General features: G+C 34.9%; 1 protein-coding gene across 1 annotated transcript in view; it reads left to right on the plus strand.

Annotated features, from left to right (window-relative positions):
* Positions 1–24,858, plus strand: part of LOC145986585 (putative chitinase 10) — a 159,233-nt gene that overhangs the window by 103,507 nt on the left and 30,868 nt on the right. The window contains exons 22-34 of the mRNA XM_083120757.1: positions 561–740; positions 1,512–1,723; positions 3,344–3,479; positions 4,190–4,332; positions 5,462–5,647; positions 7,101–7,226; positions 9,910–10,069; positions 11,920–12,157; positions 13,233–13,366; positions 13,944–14,155; positions 16,388–16,523; positions 18,932–19,074; positions 23,768–23,953. Of these exons, the coding sequence (XP_082976883.1) occupies positions 561–740; positions 1,512–1,723; positions 3,344–3,479; positions 4,190–4,332; positions 5,462–5,647; positions 7,101–7,226; positions 9,910–10,069; positions 11,920–12,157; positions 13,233–13,366; positions 13,944–14,155; positions 16,388–16,523; positions 18,932–19,074; positions 23,768–23,953 (2,192 nt within the window). The remainder of the gene's footprint in view (positions 1–560; positions 741–1,511; positions 1,724–3,343; positions 3,480–4,189; positions 4,333–5,461; positions 5,648–7,100; positions 7,227–9,909; positions 10,070–11,919; positions 12,158–13,232; positions 13,367–13,943; positions 14,156–16,387; positions 16,524–18,931; positions 19,075–23,767; positions 23,954–24,858) is intronic.

Consider the following 24,858-nt stretch of genomic DNA (forward strand, 5'->3'; position numbering starts at 1 on the left):
CGACCCTCCCTCGCATCTGGAGGCAAGAGACCATCACAGTGGCAGGTGGACATACCCTTGAAAGAAAAGAATGTGGCTCTGGTCAATGACACTCAGCAGTGCTGTTGAGTTGTTCTTTAACTCTGTAAATTGGTGTAAATAAATAAATAAACCTGTTGAGTTCAATAATAATAAATAAAAGAAACGAGAGTCTCTGTGTCTCTGAAACACATTATCAGTTGTGTAACCTTGCCCCAAAATCCAGGGGGTTTTTGTTCTCATTTCAAAAAATCTCTTTCCTAATCTAGCAAAGTCAAAAAATTGATATCCCTTCAATGTATCCAATCTTTGTAAATGTATATTGTACAAAATGACATTTTTAATTATCACTTTAATGAAATTAGAAATAAGTTTGCAGTGTATATTTCAAGAAAGTATTAACAATAACATGCTTGACTCTTTTTTTACCATTAGCAAGTGAGCAATTTATTATTACTATTATATTCCACACATGTGCGTATATGTTTTAAAATTATTTACTTAATATTTTTGTATTAAATAATGCTTCATTCTTGTCTTAGGTCATTTCAAGATGGTTTGTTACTTCACTAATTGGGCCTGGTATCGACAAGGTATTGGGAAATTCTTACCAGAAGACATTGATCCCACTCTCTGTACTCATATTGTGTATGGGTTTGCTGTTCTTGATTATGAAAATCTAATCATCAAGGCACATGATTCATGGGCTGATTTTGATAACAGTATGTATAATTTATGATTGACTTTATTGCATGATTAGTATTATTTAATCATGAAATTTATTTAGTTACCATGTCATAATAAAGAAGTTTGTATTCCTGAAGTGATGTTTATATCCTTTTTGACAGCTATTATTTTAAGTTTTTTCTTCTAGTCAATGAATAGTTATGTTAACTTGATAGTGTAGGCCTGATATCAGTTAATAGTTCTGATCCTTCAATCAGATCTTCACAAAAACATTTTTCAAGGAAAATATGATATGATACGAATAATATTTAATTTTAGGCATCTAAGGAACCGATGAAGTAAGAATATTGAAATGTTTATACCAATTTAAGGGCATGTGGCAATTAGTGTAAGAAAACCTGTTGAATAAGAAGTTAATTTACTTGTCAGCAACAGAGCCAGCCTATGGAGGTGCAACTTAAGGACTCATTCATCAGGGAAGTTGGAGGGGACATAGGAAGACCCTAATTTATTTGGAAGGGGGTACAGCATGCATATGCACAAATGCACACAGTGTGTGTGAGCATGCACGTGTGCATGCTGTGCCCCCTCCACAAGAATAAACAAACCATAAACATTCACCATAAGTTATTGCATTGATTCTTAATACTAGGTGACACCATGTATTATATTTTGTAATTTGAAGTTGGTGTACTATGGATAAATACAATACCATCTATTATCTTTGTTAAATTTCCATAGCTGCCCCCCTTTTTTTCCTAATCTTCCGTTAAGGAAAGATTTGTAACTGTTATCAACTATTCCAGAATTCTATGAGAGGGTGACAGCATACAAGAAGAAGGGTTTGAAGGTTACAATAGCCCTTGGAGGATGGAATGATTCTGCAGGAGATAAATACAGTCGCCTTGTCAACAACCAATCTGCAAGAAGAAGGTTCATAAAGCATGTCATTGAATTCATTGAGAAACATAACTTTGATGGCTTGGATCTAGATTGGGAATATCCAAAGTGCTGGCAGGTAAGGTTCTTATCTTATAGTTTTCCTGTCTGATGTGAGAATTTTGTAAAATTTATAGTTGGGGAATGCATGTGAGAAAAAATACAGGAATTACAGTAACTTATGTAAATGTGCTAGAAATATGTTCTACATTTAATAACTGTGGAAAAGAAAAAGAGTTCATGTAAACTGGTAGTTCACAATACATGTTAATGAATTTACACAATGAGAAAATATTGGCATGGTTTTAACCCCATACAGTTGTATTTCTTTTTTACTTTCTGAAGCTTCTACTTCCTGAAATATACATAAAGTGTATTATTATTATTATTATACGAAGGAGAACAATACTTTAATTTGTGTCTAGCAGAAAACATTGAGAACCATAACATATTTTTTCTTCATAGTGTCAAAGTCTATAAAATATATTTTAGTTCTTGTTTAGTCCTTTCACATTGCTTTTCTATGTTGAATTAATCACAAAGATGAAGATAAATGATGAACTGATAAAATTGGTGATGGGACAAAACAGTGTACATCCATATCTTAACCATGTTTCAAATTTTGAACCTCTGGCTTCATAGCAGCACCCCCATTTCAGTTCATTATGTCTTCTCCTTTCTTCTCTTTTTCTTTGTCCTTTTTCTATTTTCTCACTAGTTCTCTCATCCCTTTCCCTATCTGCCTAGCCATATCCCTTTCTACGTCATGTTCCGTTTCTCTAGTGTGCTTGAATATGGCATTCCTGCCTCTTCAGTCTCACATCATCCATGTGTTGCTTTAACCTGTCTTTCAGTCTCTTCTTTGTTTCCTTTCTTCACCTCCTGAATAAGCCCTTCCTCTTCCTCTTCTCTGTTATCTTCCTCTTCCTTGTTGACTTTCTTTGCACCATCTTTAGTGTATAGGAATGGGGGACTTAAGATTAACAAGAAATGGAAGGGAGTGTTAGGAAGAGTTGAAAGAATGAGGAAAAGGAAGGAGGGAAGAGGAAGAACAAAGAACAAAGAAGAGAAGAGAAGGGAAGAAGACCAGGGGATGAGGAATCCATCCACATCCAAAAAGGCAAGAGGGATGGGGGAATGATAAACAGGCACTTACTAATCTTGACCTGTCGATCACCTGTCAGCGATAGAGAACCTTTAGTCACCTGTCAAGAGGCGACATGCATGTAAATTCCTGTAAAGAAATCGTCCAAAATAAGGACTGTCAGCATGATTTGATTTTGTGTGTCTAGACACCCAGCTGTGTGTATAAATACTTTCTTTAGTGTATTTAACAAATTATGATTGTATGTAACCTTGCACTTTGTGTGTGTTGGAAAGGGTGTGTGTGGGGAGGGGTGTATATGTGCGTGTGTGTTTGTGTAGCATTTCACATAACAGTTTACTGGAAAAATAGGTGATATTATTATTGATCTGATATGAATATTAATAACCTTTAACTTGCTTTTGAAATTATCATTTTGTTATTCACGAATGTAAAGCAAATTTCATGTGTATCATTACACAAATACATTTTATACGAGTACTTTATTGGTAACAGTTAAAAATTTATAATAGAGCATTCATGACATGTGTATTAGTTTCCTTGAAAGGATACATTACATTTGTATAATTTGAATAAAATTTATCCATATTCAAGGTTAATTGTGATAAAGGGCCTGATTCAGACAAAAGGTCTTTTGGACTGCTTGTGAGGGAACTCCGCAAAGAATTCAGCCCCAGAGGACTTCTACTGTCTGCAGCTGTGTCCCCTAACAAGCTTGTTGTTGATGCAGGTATGATTGAATAACATTATCAAGAGAATACTTTCCTATAATAGCTAATCTGAACCATTCATGTGGATCTCCTCTTACAGCACTATTGTCCAATTCTGAAGATATTATCTATTGCAAATAGAAGTCATCAGTCAGCCAAAGCGCCTCCACAAATGGAATTGGATGCTAGTGGTATTATATAGTGCTTTCGATACCACTTTACCTGTAATTAACCTGTGCATAAAATGGAATATCAACAGTTTTGAATATATATATATTTTTTAAGTATTAGGGAAAAAGCAAATTTTACAATTTCAGATCCCTTCACAGACCATAAATTTACTCTCACACTCCCAATAATAATAAGTTTTTCAAAGTTTCTAACTTATAGCCATGTAGGAACTAAATTTGCAGTTACATTCCTCCATAAATATCTCCACATGCACCTCGAATGCAATTTTTACAGAAGAACAAATCAATGTTCTTTTAAAATAAATAAAATGCATGCACAATATTCATCCCAAAAAGAGCCTTCTTCAAATTTGTCAGATAAGAATGAATTTCAAGTGTTGATTCTATATACAAATTACATGATCAGTAGTGTCATAATAGTAATCTGAGCTCTATTTGTAAAAAAATAAATATTTTTAAATTATTTAATAAGCTGTGTAACTGTGTTAATTTTAGATTTTTTATTTTTTTATTTTTTATTTTTTTTATTTTTTTTTTAGGTTATGATGTCCCTGCTCTCACAGAAAGCCTTGACTGGATAGCTGTAATGACCTATGACTATCATGGTCAGTGGGATAAGAAGACTGGACATGTAGCTCCATTGCATTTTCATGAAGATGATGACTTTTATTACTTCAATGCTGTATGTATTTCTTTCCTATTTTTATTTTTAAATTGTACACTACTTTTTCACATAAAAATTTATAAGTTTGATAGGTAATGATAATGTACAACAAACAAGAGAAGTGCAGCAATATGATTGAAATGGAAGATTATAAATAAAATGCAGTGATGAAAAGAGGAACAAGTCTTCTGTAGATAGTCAAGCATGGAACCCTCATTCTATTTCTTTCTTTTAAACCAACTCAATCAATAATTTAATGATAACACCATTAAGCCTTGTTTCCATGATAACCAAAAACTCAATATGCTGACCAAGGCAGAATTTATTTTATTTTAAAACATAAACTAAAAGTTAGTTTATGTTTCAAAGTAAAATAAATTCTGCCTTGGTCAGCATATTGAGTTTTTAATAATTTAATGACTGTGTTGATCCTGATGACGACTTTCTTTTAAAGATAAAATGTTGATTTTATTTATATTTGCTTTATTTTACATTGCTTTGCTGACTCATTTATTTCATTTTACCTATTGTTATCAGATTTTGATCATTTTTGTTTATAAATAAATAATGAAGGGAGTCTGTGCATGTGTTCTCAAAAGTGTGTTTATCTGCTTATAAACCATAAAACAGTAGAAAAAAGTATATATGCAAGCAATATGCACATGCAAAAAAAAATGAAGATGTACCTAATTAATAACTTGTAATTTAATTATATGTGCACTTGTAGTGACACTCCAACACTTTCCTAACACACCTAAAATTTCCTCAACATCCTCCTCTTCAAATTTTTCACCAAGACCAAATTTATAGTAATTTGGTTCAAAATTTACCTTTACACTCCTAAATAGGAACTTACACCCACCAGATGAGAAATTCTGGATACATTTCTGCATTTGTCTTTTTATGATGTACTTTTAGTTTTGATTTATTATAATGTTTTAATTTTTGCATTACTTTCTATTGGATTTTTATTGTATCATTATGATTATTAATTACCTTCATTTTTATTATTGTGACAAGGGTTTGTTGTAAATCACTTGTGAGGTTGAAAGATGGCCACTAATTTCTATTCTTTCTAACAACAGGAAAATTAATTTAAATTTATGTGTTCTATGAACATTAAGATGTGTCTTTTTTCTTCTTTCAGAACTACTCAATTAATTACTGGATTTCGGAAGGAGTTCCTCCTAGGAAGATAGTGATGGGAATTCCACTTTACGGCCAGTCATTCACATTAAGCCAGACTTCAACCAATGGGCTTAATGCACGAGCCAGTGGACCTGGACAGGCTGGTGAATATACAAGGGCTGCTGGTTTCCTCTCCTACTATGAGGTACAAAATTATTTGCTCTTGTGATTGCACTTTCATTACATTTGTGTTATCTTTGCAGATAAGTGCATGGGCAGACTTCACATATATTCATAAACTGTAATAAGCATATGAGGTAGAAAAGTAAATATATTGATGTTTATGTGTTATTTTCTGTTAATGTCACTTTTGCCATGAGGTCTAAAGTAAATGATTTAGGATATGCATGCAAGAATGATTACATTTAATAATTTACTTTGTAAATTGCATGTAAGTGGTACAATTTTGAGATGATCTCTCTAATCTACAGCACCGGTGATCTATTGCCAATTGATGAAGCCAAAATTTGAGGGCTTGGCTCTATCAATGAGATGTGCAACTTACATATAGAGTATGTGCATTTTAATTTTGTGTTGTGATGTGTATATTATGTAACATGTAATAATTTGTTTAATATTATCCATTCCATAAACATTGCTGGAGTGACTCCATGCTGCTAAAAATTCTCAAAATTCTCGCAACTAAATCTGTAAATTCAATGCCGAAAGTTGAAAATTCCTCTTAAATTCATGGCCGAAAGTTGGTCACCATACTGACATAGTAAGAGTGGACTTGGAACCTCCAACCCTAGAATGTGATGGACTGATTTTATATGTCTCTCAGCTGGACATGTTGTGTCATTGCATGATTCTACCATGCCTTCATAACCTCAGACTGAGGGAAGCTTTTTCCAATTCTGACTGGTGCATTCTATCCAGTTTCACGTTGATATAGAGAAACATATTAAGAAACTGTATATATTACAGTTATAGTGAGAAAGAAAATTACCTCATTACACTTTATTCCTTATTTGGGTAGTGTTTTGTTCTATTTAATATTATTATAATTTTTCCTTGTTATATGGACATATGCTGGAGTTATGTCACCTTAAGCTCTTAATTACTGAAGTAAGGAAAAAGGTTAAAAATTGACAACACTGCAATTATTTTATTTAACAGCATATGTCTTCTTCTTAATGAAGTGTATTGCTTATTGTTGCACTTGTGCTTCAAAACTATAAAATCACATATATTGTGTAAACATGCAGAATATTTGTTAAATTGACAATGCTTATACCCCAGTGGTTATTGTTCAAGAGACATAACTGAAATTTGCTACAGTGTTACATTGCTTAATAAAAAATTCATGGGAGTATTATATCATTGACAATTTAAAAAATGTCATGCATGTTTATATAGCGTGTGTGATGTTCGTTTCAATTTGTTTATTACTTCATCTGTTTCATGAATTCGCCATTTTGCTCATTTTAGTATTCACGTTACTTAAGTGGAAAGTCTTACAAACAATTATGAACATACTAATATATTTCAAGTCTATGCATTATAAATAATTTATGATTTCTTCATGTGACTAGAAGTACATCTTGTAAAAATCTGTCATTGTAGTTATATTAGATGTATTATTTTTATATTTGTAGATATGTTATCGAGTAAAGAATCAAGCATGGACTGTTGTGAAAGACCCAGACAATCGTATGGGACCTTATGCATTCAGAGGCAACCAGTGGGTCAGCTATGATGACATTGAGATGGTTTTGCTCAAGGTATGTGTCAATTAATACAGAAAATTAAAAACATTGTTTGATAAACGGACTACAGTCATTTGATCAATTCAAAAAAATTAAAAGTTAATATTTTATTGGTAAAATTGCTGATCATTTTATTAGTACAATATTTCTTTAAATAGTCTGTAACTGAGTGCACAATTCTATTTTATGATGGACTTTACGAATATAAAAGAGAATTCGTGTAATGGGGATTTGAAAAATAAATTTCTAAATGAGCTGCTTTCTTTTATGACACACAATCTATCAGAATTATTCACTAGATAAGATTAGGGAAACCTTCAGGTCCTCAATGTTTTCCATTTCGAACCAAAACTGTATGGTATTGTTAACAGTATCAGTACATGTGTGGTGTGTGTATGAGGGATGGACAGATGTGAAATTTGCAGATATCGATAAAGTACCAATATAAAATTTACTGACATTGTAACTGATATTCTAACAATCCGATACAAAATTACAAATGTTACAAAACGGGAACATATGAATTATATGGTTATATTCATAAGAATAATAAAATGTCAGTTCATGGCAGGGTGCTATATGCACAGGAAACTTTACCTTACCAGTAAAATTATTGATAATTTTACCTATCAACTGTTACAATGATGCATCAATAGAGAACTAATCTGTCCTATCTCCAGTGCAGTGGCGCAACCACAGAGAGGGGGGAGGTAGGGGAGGCATTGCCCCCCCCCCCAACCTTGGACTGAAATGAGTTCTAGGGGGGCAAACATTGACAGACAAGTGTACCTGCAGGGGGCAATTACCACCCACAACTTCAAATTTTATGCAAATAAAAATACTTTTCGTAAAATTTTCTTGCACCCTTCATTCACAGTGCCTGCTTTTCTTAGTCTTATCAAGTTCAGAACCATAGCTAGGGAGCAGCGGGAGTCGGCCCTGGGCCCTGGACACCAAACAATCTAAATGAAAATAAGTTTTAAGATTGATTGATTGATTTTAGTTTTAAGTCCACTTTATGCACAGAAAGTCTAATCAGGACAGGACCTGCAGTTTAAATTGGTATCCGAACCACTGTGCCATGTATCTCCACCGGGTATCGTACCTGGGACCCCTTGATCACAAGGTGACGATGTTACCACTTCACCATCGGGGAGGCACAAAAGTTCGCTATTAAATCAATATTGATCACAGCCTGCAAAAACAGTGGATCCAAAAATTTTCTTGTTCGCTTTGTTTGCAAGCTCTTTGTCCTCTGTAATGCATTCTAAATTTCCAGACAGAAAAATAAAAGTTGTCTTAATTGTTTTTGTTTTAAATGCATGAACAATTGTTTTCAGGAAAGGGATCGTGCATATTTGAGAGACATTTTATGTAATTTTTACTGTTGGTTTATTGTGAGATGGATGCATTGGATGTGTAATGGATATAAATAATATATGTTGTATATAATATGTATTAAAGAAACTTTGAATACGTACACAATTTAGTGTTCATGTTGCATATTTGTGAAACATGTATCATGCATGAAAGTTATACATGTTAATGTAAAGAAGAATTATAATTATTTGGAATGCATTTTCTGTCTTTCAAAAGTAGTTTGTGTGCTTGTTTTCCATTATTAATGTGAAATTGAACGTGTTGAAAAAATAATTCAAGTCGTTTGTTCGAACACAAATGCTTTAGCACCAACTTCTACCTCTTTTTGCATAATTTACAAGGGTAATAAGGTATTTGATACAAACTACTACTACTACTACTACTACTACTACTAATAATAATAATAATAATATAATAATAATAATGTTGGTCCCAGGTTCGAATCCCAGTTTGCGCATGGATGTTTGTGAGTGTCCATTCATCATTTTCATCATATGATCACTCATCCCCATCTTCGCAAATTAGCCAAAAGTGGCACAAAAAGCGAAGTAAAATAAAGTAAATCAATAATAATAATAATGTTATAATAATATTATTATTATTAATATTATTATTTTTAGCGTTATTATTATTAGTGGCCACGGTGGCTCAGTTGGTAATGTGTCTGACTACCATGCTAAAGGTCCTGGGTTCGATCCCCGGCCGGTTCAAATCCGGGAACTTTTCTAACGATGGAAGCGGCCCCGGCACCCAGCCAGTATCGAATACCATGGGTACCTGGGGGAAACCCTGGGGGGTAAAGGCAGTCAGAGGCGTGATGCTGATCACATCACCCCCACTCACGACCGGATCAAGAAAGTGTGGGGCATTACCCCCACACCCCTTATATGCATTCATGGCATGGTGCTATGCACAGAGGAGAACTTTACCTTTTTTCACTTTAGTATTATTATTATTAAAATTATTATTATTATTGGTATGTTTATCCTGGTACTTGCCCCTCCCCAGACAAAAATTCGTGGTTGCACCTCTGCTTCAGTGTGCATGTTCTTAAAATATTTAAAAACTTTGATTTATTCTGATAAGTAATAAAATGAATTTGACAGGTGGAAAATATAGTTTGATATTTTATTAAAAATTCAGATTTTAGATGACTTAATTTAAGTATTATACATGATAAATTATGATCAGATTGTTTGTGAAATCATTCAAGAAGGTGGAATTTTTGTGGGGGTGACGGGACTGATTGAAAAAATGTATTTACTTAGTTCTTGACTTGTGTTTTCATATCTAACAACATATGTACTCTTTGTTCTAGTCAGAATATATCAGAAATATGAATCTTGGAGGGGGTATGGTCTGGGCTCTTGATTTGGATGACTTCACTAATAGATGTGGGGATGGAAACTACCCATTAATGAATGCCATTAAGTCGGTTCTTACAAGAGACCATGATCAAAAGCCAGTACATCCTAAACGTAAGTATTTATTGTACAAACACATCATTCTTACAAGAATGCATTGGTAACAGTGTATTGTAATTGCCTCTTTTTTAAAGTGTTACTCCAATTTCCTGTAGTAATTTATACACAAAAGTTACTTGTGTAGTGAAGTTTTGCATTTTTTAAAGTCTACTTTATGCATAGACAGACTAATTGGGACTTGACCTGCAGTTTAAAGTGGAAAACCAATATGGAATCTACTGGGGATTGTACCTGGAACCTCTTGAACACAAGCATCGATACAAATTATAGGAGGGGGTGGGGGAGACACTTTCTGCCTGCCCCAAATTTCCAAGGAGTATTATTATGTATTTGTATATAAACTATTGTTAATGCCAATTTTGCCCTACCCAAAAAAGAATTATTCAAAGTCGGCAAAAATGCAATATCATTACAACTATGTTGTCAGGAAGGTCCACTTATATGATGTCATAGATAGAAAGGAAATCAAAATTAAATTCATATAGACTATGGTATTTTAAAATCTGATTGTATCACTATTTATCTGAAGGAATGATTGGATTGAACTAAAGCAAATATTTTTTCACACTCTGTTTCAGTACTACAGCACTAATATTGGTAATGGTTCCGATTGTTTTATGTTTTTTTTTCAAATTCTCCTAGCAGAAAGACTAATTATTGAAGAATTTTGGATATCATTGTCACATGAAATTTGAACCTTCCTTAAAGTAATGAGCATTGTTTGGATTCGAAAAAAGTGATTTATGTTGAAAAAGGAAACTTAAAAAATACCTTACGCAAGCATGCACGCTTCCCATGGACAAGGTATTCTCAGTTGACAAGCGACAGTAAGTATTGTAGACTAGTGGGAATGAATGTAGAAGTAAATCAGAACCTTAGTAGAATGCATTTAGGGACTATATTTTAATGCTAAGAGAACCAAACCTAACCTGCCTAACCTAACTGCGAAAGCATATATTGAACAAAATCTTAAGTAATCTCTAAAACTCCGCAGTATGTGTTAACAGACGTAAATCGAAATTGAACCATATAAAAATTGCATTTGTATGAAATCGCAATAAAACAAAAGGACTTGGGCCCTACTATTTCAGGAAGCAACTAAGTTTCATTTACTTAGAAGTAACTCGGTTGCAATTACTTCCAAAGAAACTGTAGCTTACCTTTCCATTATATTTTGCTGGAGAACTTTGATATACATAACATATTGTATGAAACTTAATATATAAATCTATATAAATAACTGAGCATCTACATAGACAAATGGTTATTGCTCTTACCTTTGGTGTGAGAGTTCCTGGGTTCGATCTCCAGTAGGAGCTCCAAAATTTCAGAGTTGACTTAGCATCAGGAGGACAATTGGAAAGCTACTTGAAAGCAATAGTAACTGACTCTAGCCTCAACAGCCAGAAAACAGTTATTTGGTTTGGTTTGAGTTGGTGTTTTAAGTCCACTTTATGCACAATAAGGCTAATCAGGACTGGACCTACAGTTTAAAGTGGGATCCGAACCACTATGTGCCTCCACCAGGTATCGAAACCGGGACCCCTTGATTACAAGGCAACGATGCTACCACTGCACCATCGGGGAAGCCCTGAGAAAACAGTGGTGATTTGACTTGATGCACTTACTATGCTTTACCAATGGAAAAGCTGCTTGGCAGGCCTTGTCCCTTCACCTGTTCCACCTTGAAGTTTAGTTTCTATGTAAGTAACTGTTACCCCTAGATGTATCCACTTGTATCAAATTGCTACTTTGATTCTGCTGTAGATATTTCTAATATTTTCTCTGTAGTCACCTACTCTACCTGGAAACTCATAAATATTTAACTCAAATTTATTCTTTAGCTACTCAACAACCTGAGAAACCTCAGCCAGTAGGAACGTCTACATCTACTATTGAGATTGAGGCACCTTCTAGTACATGGAAGCCAGTTTCTTCGCAACGCCCAACACAGACCCCATCAACTACAGTGGATGCAACATCCACCCCAACAGTGAAGCCTACCATAAAACCTACAGCACCCACCCGACCTGATACGGGTTTCAAAGTTGTGTGTTATTTTACAAACTGGGCTTGGTACAGGTGAGTAATCACATGTCACATTATATTGCATAATACCAAAAATTTTGTGCAAATTTTTCTCCTCTTTACCACAAATGTTATCCTTCTTTACAAATAGTGAACAGACTAACTACAGTGAAAACTCAATTTTACATTTTTCAGGGTACCAAGGTGAAAAATCTTAAAATGAGGGAAAATGTAAAATAGATGAATGTTTTATAACATGCAGTCCCTTAATTTGAGTGTACCATGTTGGGACCTTGAGGATTGAATAATGCAGGAAATTGAAAAATGCAAAAACATTAAATTGGGGTTCCACTGTACCTCTTGGAGAACAAGTTGGATTGAAAACAATTGGTGAAAATTTTCATTCTGTCCATTATGCTTTGGGAAGCAAAGTAAATGTTGTTCCCTTTTCAAATAATTCAAAATAAAGCATTGCTCTGCCTGACAAAGTGTTTTGTCTCCCCTGGAAAAATGTTGATTGTCCCCCTGTGGAAAAATGTTTTGTCCCCTCCTGGAAAAATGTTGTTTGTCCCTTTGGATAAATGTATTGTTCCCCTGGATCATGCACCAGTTATGGAATTAAGGGGACGATGCAGATTTTTCATGAAGTGCTTGTCATAGCCAGCATTTTATTCCATCCATCCATACAAACCTGGTCTCTTACTTACTTTCTACAAATATAAATGACATTGGAATTTATAATACAATGCTACAATTTTAGTTACATTAAGTGTTAAAATTAGTAACGTCATCAAAATTAGTCTATGAAAAACCAATACAGAAATTGTTTTGTAACTTAAGAGAATCAAATAAAACAAAAGAGCTAAATTAATTAATTTTTAGTATTGAATATTAACATTTCTACAGGTAGACGTAGTTCACACAATATTTTGTAAACTGATTTTGCATTACTAATATGGATTTGTTTCTTTAAGTCCACTTTATGCTCAGATAGGCAAATTGGGACTGAACCTACAGTTTAAAGTGTGATCGAAACCACTGTGCAATCAATGTGCCTCTACTGAGAATTGAACCTGAATTGAACTATATAATCTTATTGGCAATCTTAAGTTGGCAATTCCTCTTACAGGCAAGGAAATGGAAAATATTTACCAAGTGATATTGATGCTGACTTATGCACTCATATTGTATATGGATTTGCTGTGTTGAATGGAGACCAACTTATCATCAAACCTCACGACACATGGGCTGATTATGACAACAGTGAGTTTTAATTATTACGTAACTGTTATAAAATTTGGTATGGCACACTAGGTACTATTATTGCATTTCTTAAGATCCAATTTTTTTTTATCCTTTTAACTACTTTTTATTATGTTTTTATTCTTAATGTGATTTCTGGACGTCCCTGAAGAAGGATCTGGCAATGGATCCAAAATGTTGAAATTAGTAAAGGATTTGTAAACCACACATAACTAGAGATTTATGCTTAGTTTTATATTAATATTTTATGCTCTGGCTGCAATTTTAATTAGAAATTTATATAGGGCATCAGATCACCATATTTTAAGTTATATATTATATTCAGTATTTCTTATTAATACATTTAAATGAATTGCTCTTAACATGTTTTAGATAATGCATTTTTCCTTTTTACATTTATAAAGACATTCTGCATTCTACATTCATTGTTTGAGTTGTGTGAGATGTTATACTCTTTATCTTCAAGTGTTGAACTAATATGTGTGCTGTGTACCAGAGAAATGGAATGTCTCCACATTGATCTTGATAAACTTTTGTAGCATTTACTATTTTTTACATTTTGTTTGTTCTCTTTTAGAATTCTATGAAAGAGTGACTGCTTTTAAACAAAAAGGAATTAAAGTATTATTAGCCATTGGTGGTTGGAATGATTCTGCAGGGGACAAATACAGTCGTCTTGTAAACAACGCAGGAGCAAGATCACGCTTTATAACTCATGTTATAGAATTTCTAGAAAATAACAATTTCGATGGTTTGGATTTAGATTGGGAATATCCTAAATGTTGGCAGGTAATTATATTCAAGTCTGCACATATAGTTTCTTAATTTTTCTTGTATGTATGCCTTGCTTGCATTGTAGAATTATTTCTCTTGTAGTCTACGGTTATTACAGTGACGAGCGGTGACGTCTACACTTGGGGTAGCAGTCAGTGGCGTGCTCAAGGGGGAGGGGGTGTTGGTATGGGTCACACCCCTTCCCCCTTTAGGGCCCAGTATTCCTAAAAAAAGAAGAATGTCAATAACAGGAAAAGATTGCAAAATGATGAATGAGTACCAAAAAAAGTGCACGTAACCCCACCCACATTCAAAAATAAAAAACGATTTGATTTTACTCTAAGCCAGAGATCCTGGGTTCAGATCTCGGCTTGGCCATGGATATTCTTTGTGTGTGTCCCTTTATCAATTTTATCGTACCAAAAGTGGTGGAAAAGCAAAGTAAAATAAACCAAATCATGCAATCAATCAATGATTTGATTTAATTTTTGTTCCTTTGCATCGCTTTTTTTGTCACATTTGCTTAATTGCGAAGATGATATGATAAAATTAATGCCTTGGTCTGGGTTCGAACTCGGAACTCCTGGTGTTGTAACGCGCTGTGATAATCACTCCCCCACAGTTGGTTGATTTGGTGTTTTAAGTGCACTTTGTGCACAGAAACAAAATAGGTAACAAAACACAACACACTTTTTTGTAGTTTCTTCAATGATATTCATTTGACTTTTTGAGTTCTGAGATACATTTTTCATTCCAAATTATTTCATTATTCACTGCAACACATAGGACAAGAATGCACACTCATCACGGGTTCGAATCCTGGCCTGGATTGTTCATATGAGGTCCCTTCATCAATTTCATCATATCATCACTCATCCTCATTTTCGCGATAACCAAATGTGGCAGAAAAGCGAAGTAAAATAAACCAAAACAACAACAATGTGAAAGCACGTTCTCTTGCCCAAATAAATACATCCGTATTTATGACTGTTAGAGGCCAAGATTAGTATATTTAAATAAAAAACTACTAAAACGAAAGAGAGAGAGCCTGAGCACACATTTGTAATTTAATCATTATATGTTCCATATTTGAAAAAAAAAAAGAAAAAAGAAAGACAGCATAACATTATTGTCTGCACCTAACACGTTCCCATTGCATAAATAATAAAACTACATCCCATATTATACATACATATTGTACAACATGTAAAAGGTTGTGTAAATATAGAGAACATAAGTACTGCAGAAAATTTTACCTTGAGTTCTTTAGAGGATTTACAAAAAAATATATGAGAAACCAATCCCCTATCTGTCCTATAGGAGATAGACTGGGGGACCTGAAAGCCTGGGCTTTCAACCATTGCAGCAGGAGGCGAGGGGCAAGGGAGGTAGAGGTAGAAATCTTCCTTTTCCTTCGGCCGGCTGTTTCTACCTGGAAACTGGTCAGGCGGAAGAAGAGCGAGCTAGGGTATCCAGCCAGCTTTGCCCGCAGATCAGACCGATGGACGAGAAGCGCGTGGAAAAGAAAGTGTTGCATATGAACTGTGGCTTTAACAAGAATAAATATTGTGATTTGAATATAATTCGAGATGTGAGATTGATTGATCTATCTCTGCTAGACTAGCTACTCCTCAGTGCACGCCACTGGGTTATTACAAACATGAAAAAAACACAGTTTTTCGTTGTGACGTTTCAGGAGAACACACGCTACCTTCATCAGGCATTTATTTTTAGTTTGATTAAAGATACAGTTATAACAATGGTTACATATACTTTGTTATTATATTCCTCTATTTGCATTTAATCTTCAAATTAGAACAGTTTCATTCACTTCTTGTTTGCATCGTCCGGGACTAATGGATTCACATCAGGTGATGGAATACGTTTCTTGGGAATCGCCATTTGCCTTCATATTGTGTGAATCCTTCACACACTGATGATGCTAACAATAGGTTTGTGAAGCATAGTGTTTCAATTTCTGTGTAGTTTGTATCAAGGTTATATATGTTTTCTAGAAATTCTAGAGCATTTGAAATGATATTAACATAGTTTTGAAACTCTCTAAGATTTCCAAACAGGTGGGAAAATAATTAAAGTGGATTACATAGTTTTCAAAGTTAAATATAATTGTTTCTGTTAAAGTTGGTAGTTAATTTATTTCTTTCACACATGTGATTTGCTATTACATATCACATTAGAAGGAAACCATGAAAATATATATATTGTTAATAATCTTAACATTTTCAGGTTGATTGTAACAAAGGTCCTGAGTCAGATAAACCAGCATTTGCAGCATTTGTGAGAGAGTTGCGGGAAGCATTCAAGCCAAAGAATTTTCTGCTCACTTCAGCTGTGTCACCAAGCAAAGTTGTTGTTGATGCAGGTGAATTCCTTAATGTTTTCTTTACTTAACCATGATTTTGAAATTATGAAATGAAGTATTCATTGACAACATTAGCTTCCAATGGCTTCATACAATAAAAGATTTACTTCAAAAGATTCACTTTGTTGTACACACAAACACACACATATATACTTTGAGTATGGACAGTGGCGTCTCGTCCCTTGTGGCTTCCAGGGCTTAGCCCCTAAAGAGAAACTGATGTATTGACGTAATTATCAATCACCATAATGCATAACTATCGCACAATCTTTTAAAAGGCGATTTTTACCCACGTAAGTTCATCTGATGCAATGGATATGACAGCGCTCCTAGCGGCATTGATGTCAGTCTCTGGAGCTTGTCGCAAAGGAAAACGTGCCCTACGCTACAGTGAAGGTCACATGCTAGCAGAGAGAGAAGGGGAGAGTGCAATGGATTTGAGTGCTGATTTGGGGCTAGTTCCGTCGTGTTACGTTCGATCTCGCATGTTGTACTGTAGTGTTGTGGTGACTTTTATTCGCTATGAACAAAGTGGATTTCTTGTTGGCAACACCATTTCAGATGTTGTGACCAAGAAAAACTTGTTGTTAAACAATTAGGTCCTGACCATCCGAGTGTTACAATAATACAAAAACACAAATCACGCTCTTTCAATCCAGACTGGTACAACAGGAAAAACCATGGTTGACAGCTAGCAAGATCAAGAAAACTCTCTTTTGTTTTAATTGCCTTTTGTTTGGTGGTGATGCTTCATCGACAGTTTGTGGTAGGGGTGTGCAGGATCCCGAAAAGTCACGATCGAGTAAAAAAAATACCCATCCCGATCCCGACTTTGGTAAATCACTTCTTGACTTTTTGGGATCCCGAACAGTCAGGTAATACCGAATGGTCATTTTAAAAAGTTGTTAATTCAGGACGTTTTCTGCACTGGAAATGGTAAGGTTTTTTTACCAGAAATTAAAAAACAATCACTTAAAGTGAAAATGACATGTAGAACTCGAGATTATTAGAGGTTCAGAAAATTTCGAACATTTCCTGTCTCAAAAATTTCCCGACTGTCGGGAAATTGCAATTTTTTTCCATCCTGAATATCGTGATTTTAAAAATTTCTCATCCCGACCCAAAAAATTCTGTCCCACACACTCCTAGTTCATGGTATAAGTGATCTCAAACATCTTTCTGAGAGAATTAAGTCACATGAAACTAGTTCTTCACACATTGGAAACTCGTTAAAATTGAGTTTGTTTGGAAAGGTGGATGTTCGAACACAAATTGATGAAGGATATAGGCTGTCAATTACAAGACAATGAATTAGTCCGGAAAAATAGGCATATATTAAATAGAATTATCGATGGCTTAAAATTCTGTGGTCAACATGAACTTGCTCTACGAGGACATAATGAAAGAGAAGAATCTTTAAACGGACGCATCTTACTAGATTTAGTAAATGAAATTGCTAAGCTATTTAACAGTTTGCATGAACATTTAAAGGAATCCAAAGTAAATAAATACACATCAGCCGTGATGCAAAATGAGTTGTTTTGTTAGACTGTATGTACCAGGTTTAGAGTGAGGCCCTCCAGGAAGATGTAAACAAAGCAATGTTTGTGTCTGTACAAGCAGATGAAACCAGCAACATTTCCAATAAGACACAATTGGTTATTGTGATTCGTTTTGTTCAGTGTTCGCAAGTAGTAGAGCATTTTCATGGTTTTGTGCAACTGACTGGCAGATCTGCATCAGGGATATCCCAATGTATATTAGATGCATTAGAGCAGTACAAACTAAAAGATAAATTAGTTTCTCAAATGTATGATGCTCGTAGAAAGGTATGTTTCACAGCAATACTGGTTTCTTTTGTAATTCATGTGAATTGTCATTACATTTTAAATTCTTTCAAAAAAATAAGTCCAGTTTTGTAGTCTAGAAGAAGAAAAATACCTATATTTTGTAATTCATGTGAATTGTCTTTATATTTTAAATTCTTTAAAAAATGAGCACTGGCCAAATTTGAGGCCACGAGATGCCACTTAGTATGGGCATTGTATTACACCACTTTCATCTACTTCAGTGTAAAGTAGTTTTGGTATAATTGAAAAGTTAATTTCCTTGAAGAATTTTAATTACATATTGTGCAACATGGGATTGCTATTCTCCATAATATATAATTTTAGTTATAACTGTTAGCCCAAGTTATGCTGTCTAATATTTTCTGTATTTCTAGTATTTTTACCACATTTCAAATATTTTATTTTTTGTTTTATCTTGTGGCTATTTTGAAGCATATTTTTCTTAGCAGTGGAAGCTACTTTCTAGGTTAAGCCCCAAAGCTAGACCCTAAATTATTATGGCTTTAAATATATATTGTATATATTCCTTACTAATATTATCATTTCATTTTCTGCTAGGATATGACGTACCTACACTGTCAAAATACCTTGACTGGATTGCTGTAATGACCTATGATTACCATGGTCAATGGGATAAAAGAACAGGTCATGTAGCACCAATGTACGAGCATCCTGAAGACTTTGATGCTACTTTTAATGCAGTAAGTAGAGAGTCAGTAATTGTAAGGTTTAAATTTCTTATTGTTTCGTAATGTATGTTAGTAAATTAGTGCAGAATACAAGAAAAGAAACAGAAACCCATACAATATGCATATTATTAACAATTGGCTACAGTTCTCACAGTAGATATGTATTGCTATTATCAAGTATACCACCGTAAAAGTATATCACCCTTTGCCTGAAAGTTTTTGACCTCGCAACCCTGCAGGTTGCACTATCGTTTCCGTCACCTCTCTTAACTACGCTTTTACACCTGAAGTAGTGGCTCGCAGCCGTGAAAATTTGAATTTTTCCTCTGTCCAGTGATTGTTTCCTCTTTCCTCTTTTACTTGTTATTTGGCCCTTGTGGCCCTCCTTCCTTTTATCCACCATAAAATATGTTAATACCAATCTAACGTTAGACACCTTGCGAACTGATTCAACAAATCATAGTACAGGTTTATTCTTTCAACTCTGCTTGGTTTATGATGTGAACAAGAAGTTTGTGAAATTCCACCAGCTGTTTAACCCTCCGTTGGTATACGTATTTCAGAGTAATGTGGTTGGTATACGTGTGAGTGTGGCATTTTTTGGCATTTTTTCTAACACTGTTTTACATTTATCACATTAAAAATAGTTTATGTATCCTATTTATTACATAATAACAAAATTACATTCTTTTATTGCAATATTACTGAATACCTAATCTGAGAGACAATTTATCACAGAATACACAACAATTTTTATAATTTTATTTGGAATTTACTTTTGATGTTAACTAATTTTCACAATATTAGTAATAAATTCAATAATTTATTACATGTTGATGAGAGATATGTACATTCAACTTCGTAGTTTCATTCTGCCCAAAATATTGAGGGAAAAGAACACGTAAAAATAGGCTCATCTTCACAGGGAGTTTCATCAGTGTTGCTATCATTTTCACTTATCAATAACTCCTCAACAACATTATCATGTGTGCCCTGAGAATCAAACACCCTGCCCAGGTCTTCTCTTTTTGTCATCCCTCTGTTCAGCAAGCAATGCTCGGAACTGCCGTTGTTCATTCGTAACGAAAATCAGGTTTCAAAGTTCATTTAGTCGGAAATAATGACAGTAATAAGTGAATTAAGTCAAATAAAATAATTACCGAAGAATCAAAACAGAATGAACAACACAAATTCAGTGAAAATATGTGTGAAAAAAATGGTTACGTGGTTGGTATACGTGTGAGCGCAGTGCTCACAAAACACGGACTGCCATGAAAATGACATGTCTGCACAGATAGAGAACAATGCCACAACCTATAACTAGCGTCATCTGGTCATAGACATTTCAAAATATAGCTACACAAGACCAGAAAGTGATATCATTATCTGGGCCTGAAAAACTGACAATTATATCTCAGGGTGAGTGCTGCACTCACACATATACCTACCCGTGGTGAAGATATAGTAGAAGCAATGCAAGCACTGCTTGCAGTATTAAAATATTATTTAATGTACTCAATGTTGAGTGGCTTATTTAGTTTCAAACACACTCGATTTCACGAAATTTTATGGCGGCAAACGCCCTCAGCAGCCCATTGGCAAGCAGCAAACTTTCTGCTTGCAGTTACTGCACGGGAAACTAACACTCCTGAAGTATCATATGGTGAAGGATAGATGCTGGTGAAGGCACGGTCCCCAAACCACTAATAAAAGCTCTGCTTTTCAGAGCTTTTCGGCTTCTCTCTAAAACAGCCGAGCCAAGCAGAAAGCAGACACTAATAGCAGAAAGCATATAAGTGTTAACATGACCTCAAAGATGAATATTTGCTTTATTATAGACACAGAATTATTTAATCATTATAACTGTTCCAAATTCCATGTAGATAAACTTTAAAGTATTACTTTAAGTTTCACGATTTGTAAAATGTGTCAATAATGTCGACATTCAGGGGTTAAGACAAACATGGTGTCCCCAGCACTGGAGAGTGCTGGAATCTGCAGAACAGCTGGCTGTTGTCTGCCTCATGCCTCAATCATCTCAAATTATGCCAGTGTTGACAACTACCAAATAATTTACATGATATTTATTGTTACTTTCCATACAAACAAATTCAACAAAACGGTGTTTTTTCGACAAAACTTGTGTAAAGAGAGCAATGAAACTCTCTTCTGAGACCCACAAATAGCAAAAACGTCAAGTCGTAAATGCTATCAAACTCAAAATACTATTTTTATTAATGTGATACATTATTAAAAAAAAGAACTGGTACATTTTCTTCTCTGTTGTAATGACCTATTATTCCAAAGCTTAATTACCTTTAAGTTTCAAGTCAGTTCTTTTACTCTCCCGTGAACATTAATTTTTACAACGAGGTTGGTATCACTTTTCTGTCAGAGCTTTTCGGAACATTTTTCATTTGTGTGGGAGGAACGAGTGGTTGAAGTGAGTGTTCTCTTTTGTTTGGTGTGTTGTGAATTTAGCAAAACAAACATGGATATTTCAAACTGTGTACAGTAAACTGTAGGTAATATAAAGTATTTTATTATGTCAAGAATGTGACCAAGACCATGTGTTGAACTAAGAAGCATGGCCGTTGAGAGAGGAGTTAGGGATATATTATTATTATTATTATTATTATTATTATTATTATTTAAAATGCCCTTTCTTTCCTAGAAAAACTGGAGCAATGGACTGTATAATTTATTAACCCCCCCCTGCCCTTTTTTCGGAGTACTGCATTGCTTGCCTTCTTAAGATTACGCTTCACCACTGATACCAACGGAGGGTTAAGGGAAGAATATGTTGTTTCTGTTACAATCAATAGTGAATGAAAATGTATTTTTCACCACAAGGCATAAATCTTGTGTAAAATTTATTAGAATATTTCAGTTGTATAGTATTTACTTAACCAGAAATGCATGTATTAAATTATTTTTATTTCCTTTATTTGACTCAACATGCATGTTTGTGTTTTGGCTCTACTTAGGTAGATTTTACAAAAAACATAGCTAATATTACATGAAATATACACTCCTCACAAAAAGTTTGGAATATTGTTACATTAGACAATAGGTGATAGGCACGGTGGCATATGGTGGCAAAAACACAAGGACATCCAGCAGAGACAGATATCATATGTTGTTGCATTCCAAGGCTGTGTCTATCACCTAATACCTGATATAAAAATATTCCATACATAAAATACACTTTTTTTTAACCCATGGTGCAACCGCCTGCCTGGGCCTACCTATCAACTGCCAGCCTCACTACCACCTGCCAAGGTGAGAGGTCATCCAACCAACCAGTTACGGGATGACATGTGGTCAGCATGACTAACCTCCTGTCATCATTGTAGGTTTCCATGACCAGGTTATGCTACTCATTCGTAGCTCCCCAATTTCCTCATGAAGGTGGGTGGCCATTGGTCCCATACACAGACCAAAATCTCATGAAAAAGTTGTTATGCTTTCCCCAGGAGACTCTAACCTGTGTGCATACCATTGCCAGAGCCCAAAACATGATGCCTTAGACCACACAGCCATGGTGGAGGACTAAAATACACTTTACAGTTCTAAAAATATTTCATCATATTGCACAAATGTGTTTGTAGATATATACGCGTATACACCCTAGCGTAGCACAGGCCACTTTATGTTCAGAGAAGCTATTCAAGACTGAAGTTACAGTTTAAAATGCCTTCATAGGGATCGAATCTGGGACCCCTTGATTACAGTTGTTATTACACCATTTGATGCATATATAAACTGATACACAGCATATAGAAATTTACAGATCTATAGCCAAAAAAAAACTTCACATTGTGCACAGATGCTCAGAATCACAACTTTCTGGAACTCCTAAGAGTTTTTCTAAATCTATGGTGTAGAGTCTTTGGTCACTCCATCCTGTTGCGTGTGTTGTTTTGTCAGTTATAACCGAGTAGTCCTAGTACAGTTTATATGGATCAGATTCCAAAATAAGCCTATGGTTATATTTCTAGGAAGAGGTCTGCTGATATATTAATCAATATTGCATAGTAAGTTCCTGAGTATGATTTTTGCTACTTGCTTATGTTGTTGGAGATATTCAGTATAATTGCAACATCTGCAGGATCATGTTATATTCATTTGCAACATATATCATCCTGTAGGGAGGACTCCTTTATAATGTATTTTAAGTAATTTTTTTACTTCATTAGTTTGCCCTGACTATTATTATTGTCATCACTATATTACAATTAACTGAAACATTTATTTTTTTAATCACACTCAGGGGTAATTCTATGTTAACTCCCATCTTTAAATATACATATGTAACATTTTGATGATTCAAAATTGCACCTTGGAAGATTTTGATTTGATTTGATTTTTGTTACTTAGCATCACTTTTCTGTCACTTTTTGGTAATTGTGACGATGATGATGAGTTATGAAATTGATGAAGGGACACTCGCAAAGAACATCCATTTACAGGCCGGGATTCAAACCTAGGGCCCCTGGCATCGTAGCATACTGTTCTAACTACTACTCCATGGAGGTCGACAAGGGAAGATTTTCGAAAACAAATTCAATTGTATTTTCCTATCCATGACCCACCATGTCTACCAGTATCAGATTAACCCTAATTTTAAGAAATGTTTTCCTTTGTACATTTTGTGTAATGGTTTTGCTCATCATTGACTACAGGGTTTTCTCATTGCATATAGAATTTCTCCATTAATTATTGGATTCGTGAAGGAGCAGATCCAAAGAAGATAGTGATGGGAATGCCAATGTATGGGCAGTCATTCAGCTTGGCAGACAACTTGAACCATGGCCTGAATGCTCCCACATATGGAGGAGGAGAAGCAGGGGAATTTACAAGAGCAAGGGGATTTTTGTCATACTATGAGGTGAGTGTTATCACATGTGCACTCCTGCATTTCTACAGGAACAGTATCAGACAATGGTGAATCAATATACGTAAACCCCTACATCTTTAGTTTTCAACCTAAAGGTAATTTAAGATAAAAAAAATTATTTGTGTTGAATAACTATTACTAGTCCATTTGCTATATTTTAGGATGGTAAGATAGTTAAAGTTCCCCGTGCATATGAGCACTGTGCCATGAGGGTACATTTAGGGGATGTGGGGATAGCCCCCCCACATTCTCGATCTCTGTTATTTTGGAGATGATGTGATCATCACCACACTCCAGCCACCTTTACCCTCAGGTACCCATTGATTCGAGGCTGGGTGAGCCCTAGAGCTACTTTTTCCAGAAAAATTCCAACCTTAGATTAATTATCCACCCCGGGAATCGAACCTGGGTCTCCCTCATGGCAGTCAGTTGCCCTACCAACTAGACCACCATGGCTCTTATTTTAGGATGAACCAATATGAATTTTTTACTAATACCAATAAAGTAATAACCCTTGGTGCAAAAACTCTTGAGGGCCAGGGCCTACCTACCAGCTGCCGGCTTCACCCTCCCATGCCTCAGCAGAGGTCGGCTGGCGATCATTCAACCAGTTACAGGATGATGTGTGGTCAGCATGATGAACCCCAAGTCATTGTTGTAGGTTTCCATGACCAAGTTACACTACTCATCTGTCATCCTAAATTTCCTCACAATGGTGGATGGCCACCAGTTCCATACACTAGCCAAAATTTCAGTAGAAAAGTTTATATGCTTCCCCAAGGAGACTTGAACCAGCATGCATCCCTACAACTTCCCATAGCCCTAGCCCAAAGCCTGGCAGGACAATACCAGTAAAGTACCAATATGAAATTTACCAACATCCAATATTCTGCTGA

Source organism: Lepisma saccharinum, chromosome 4 (assembly GCF_977018435.1).
Source record: "Lepisma saccharinum chromosome 4, izLepSacc3.1, whole genome shotgun sequence".
Taxonomy (NCBI): Eukaryota; Metazoa; Arthropoda; class Insecta; order Zygentoma; family Lepismatidae; genus Lepisma; species Lepisma saccharinum.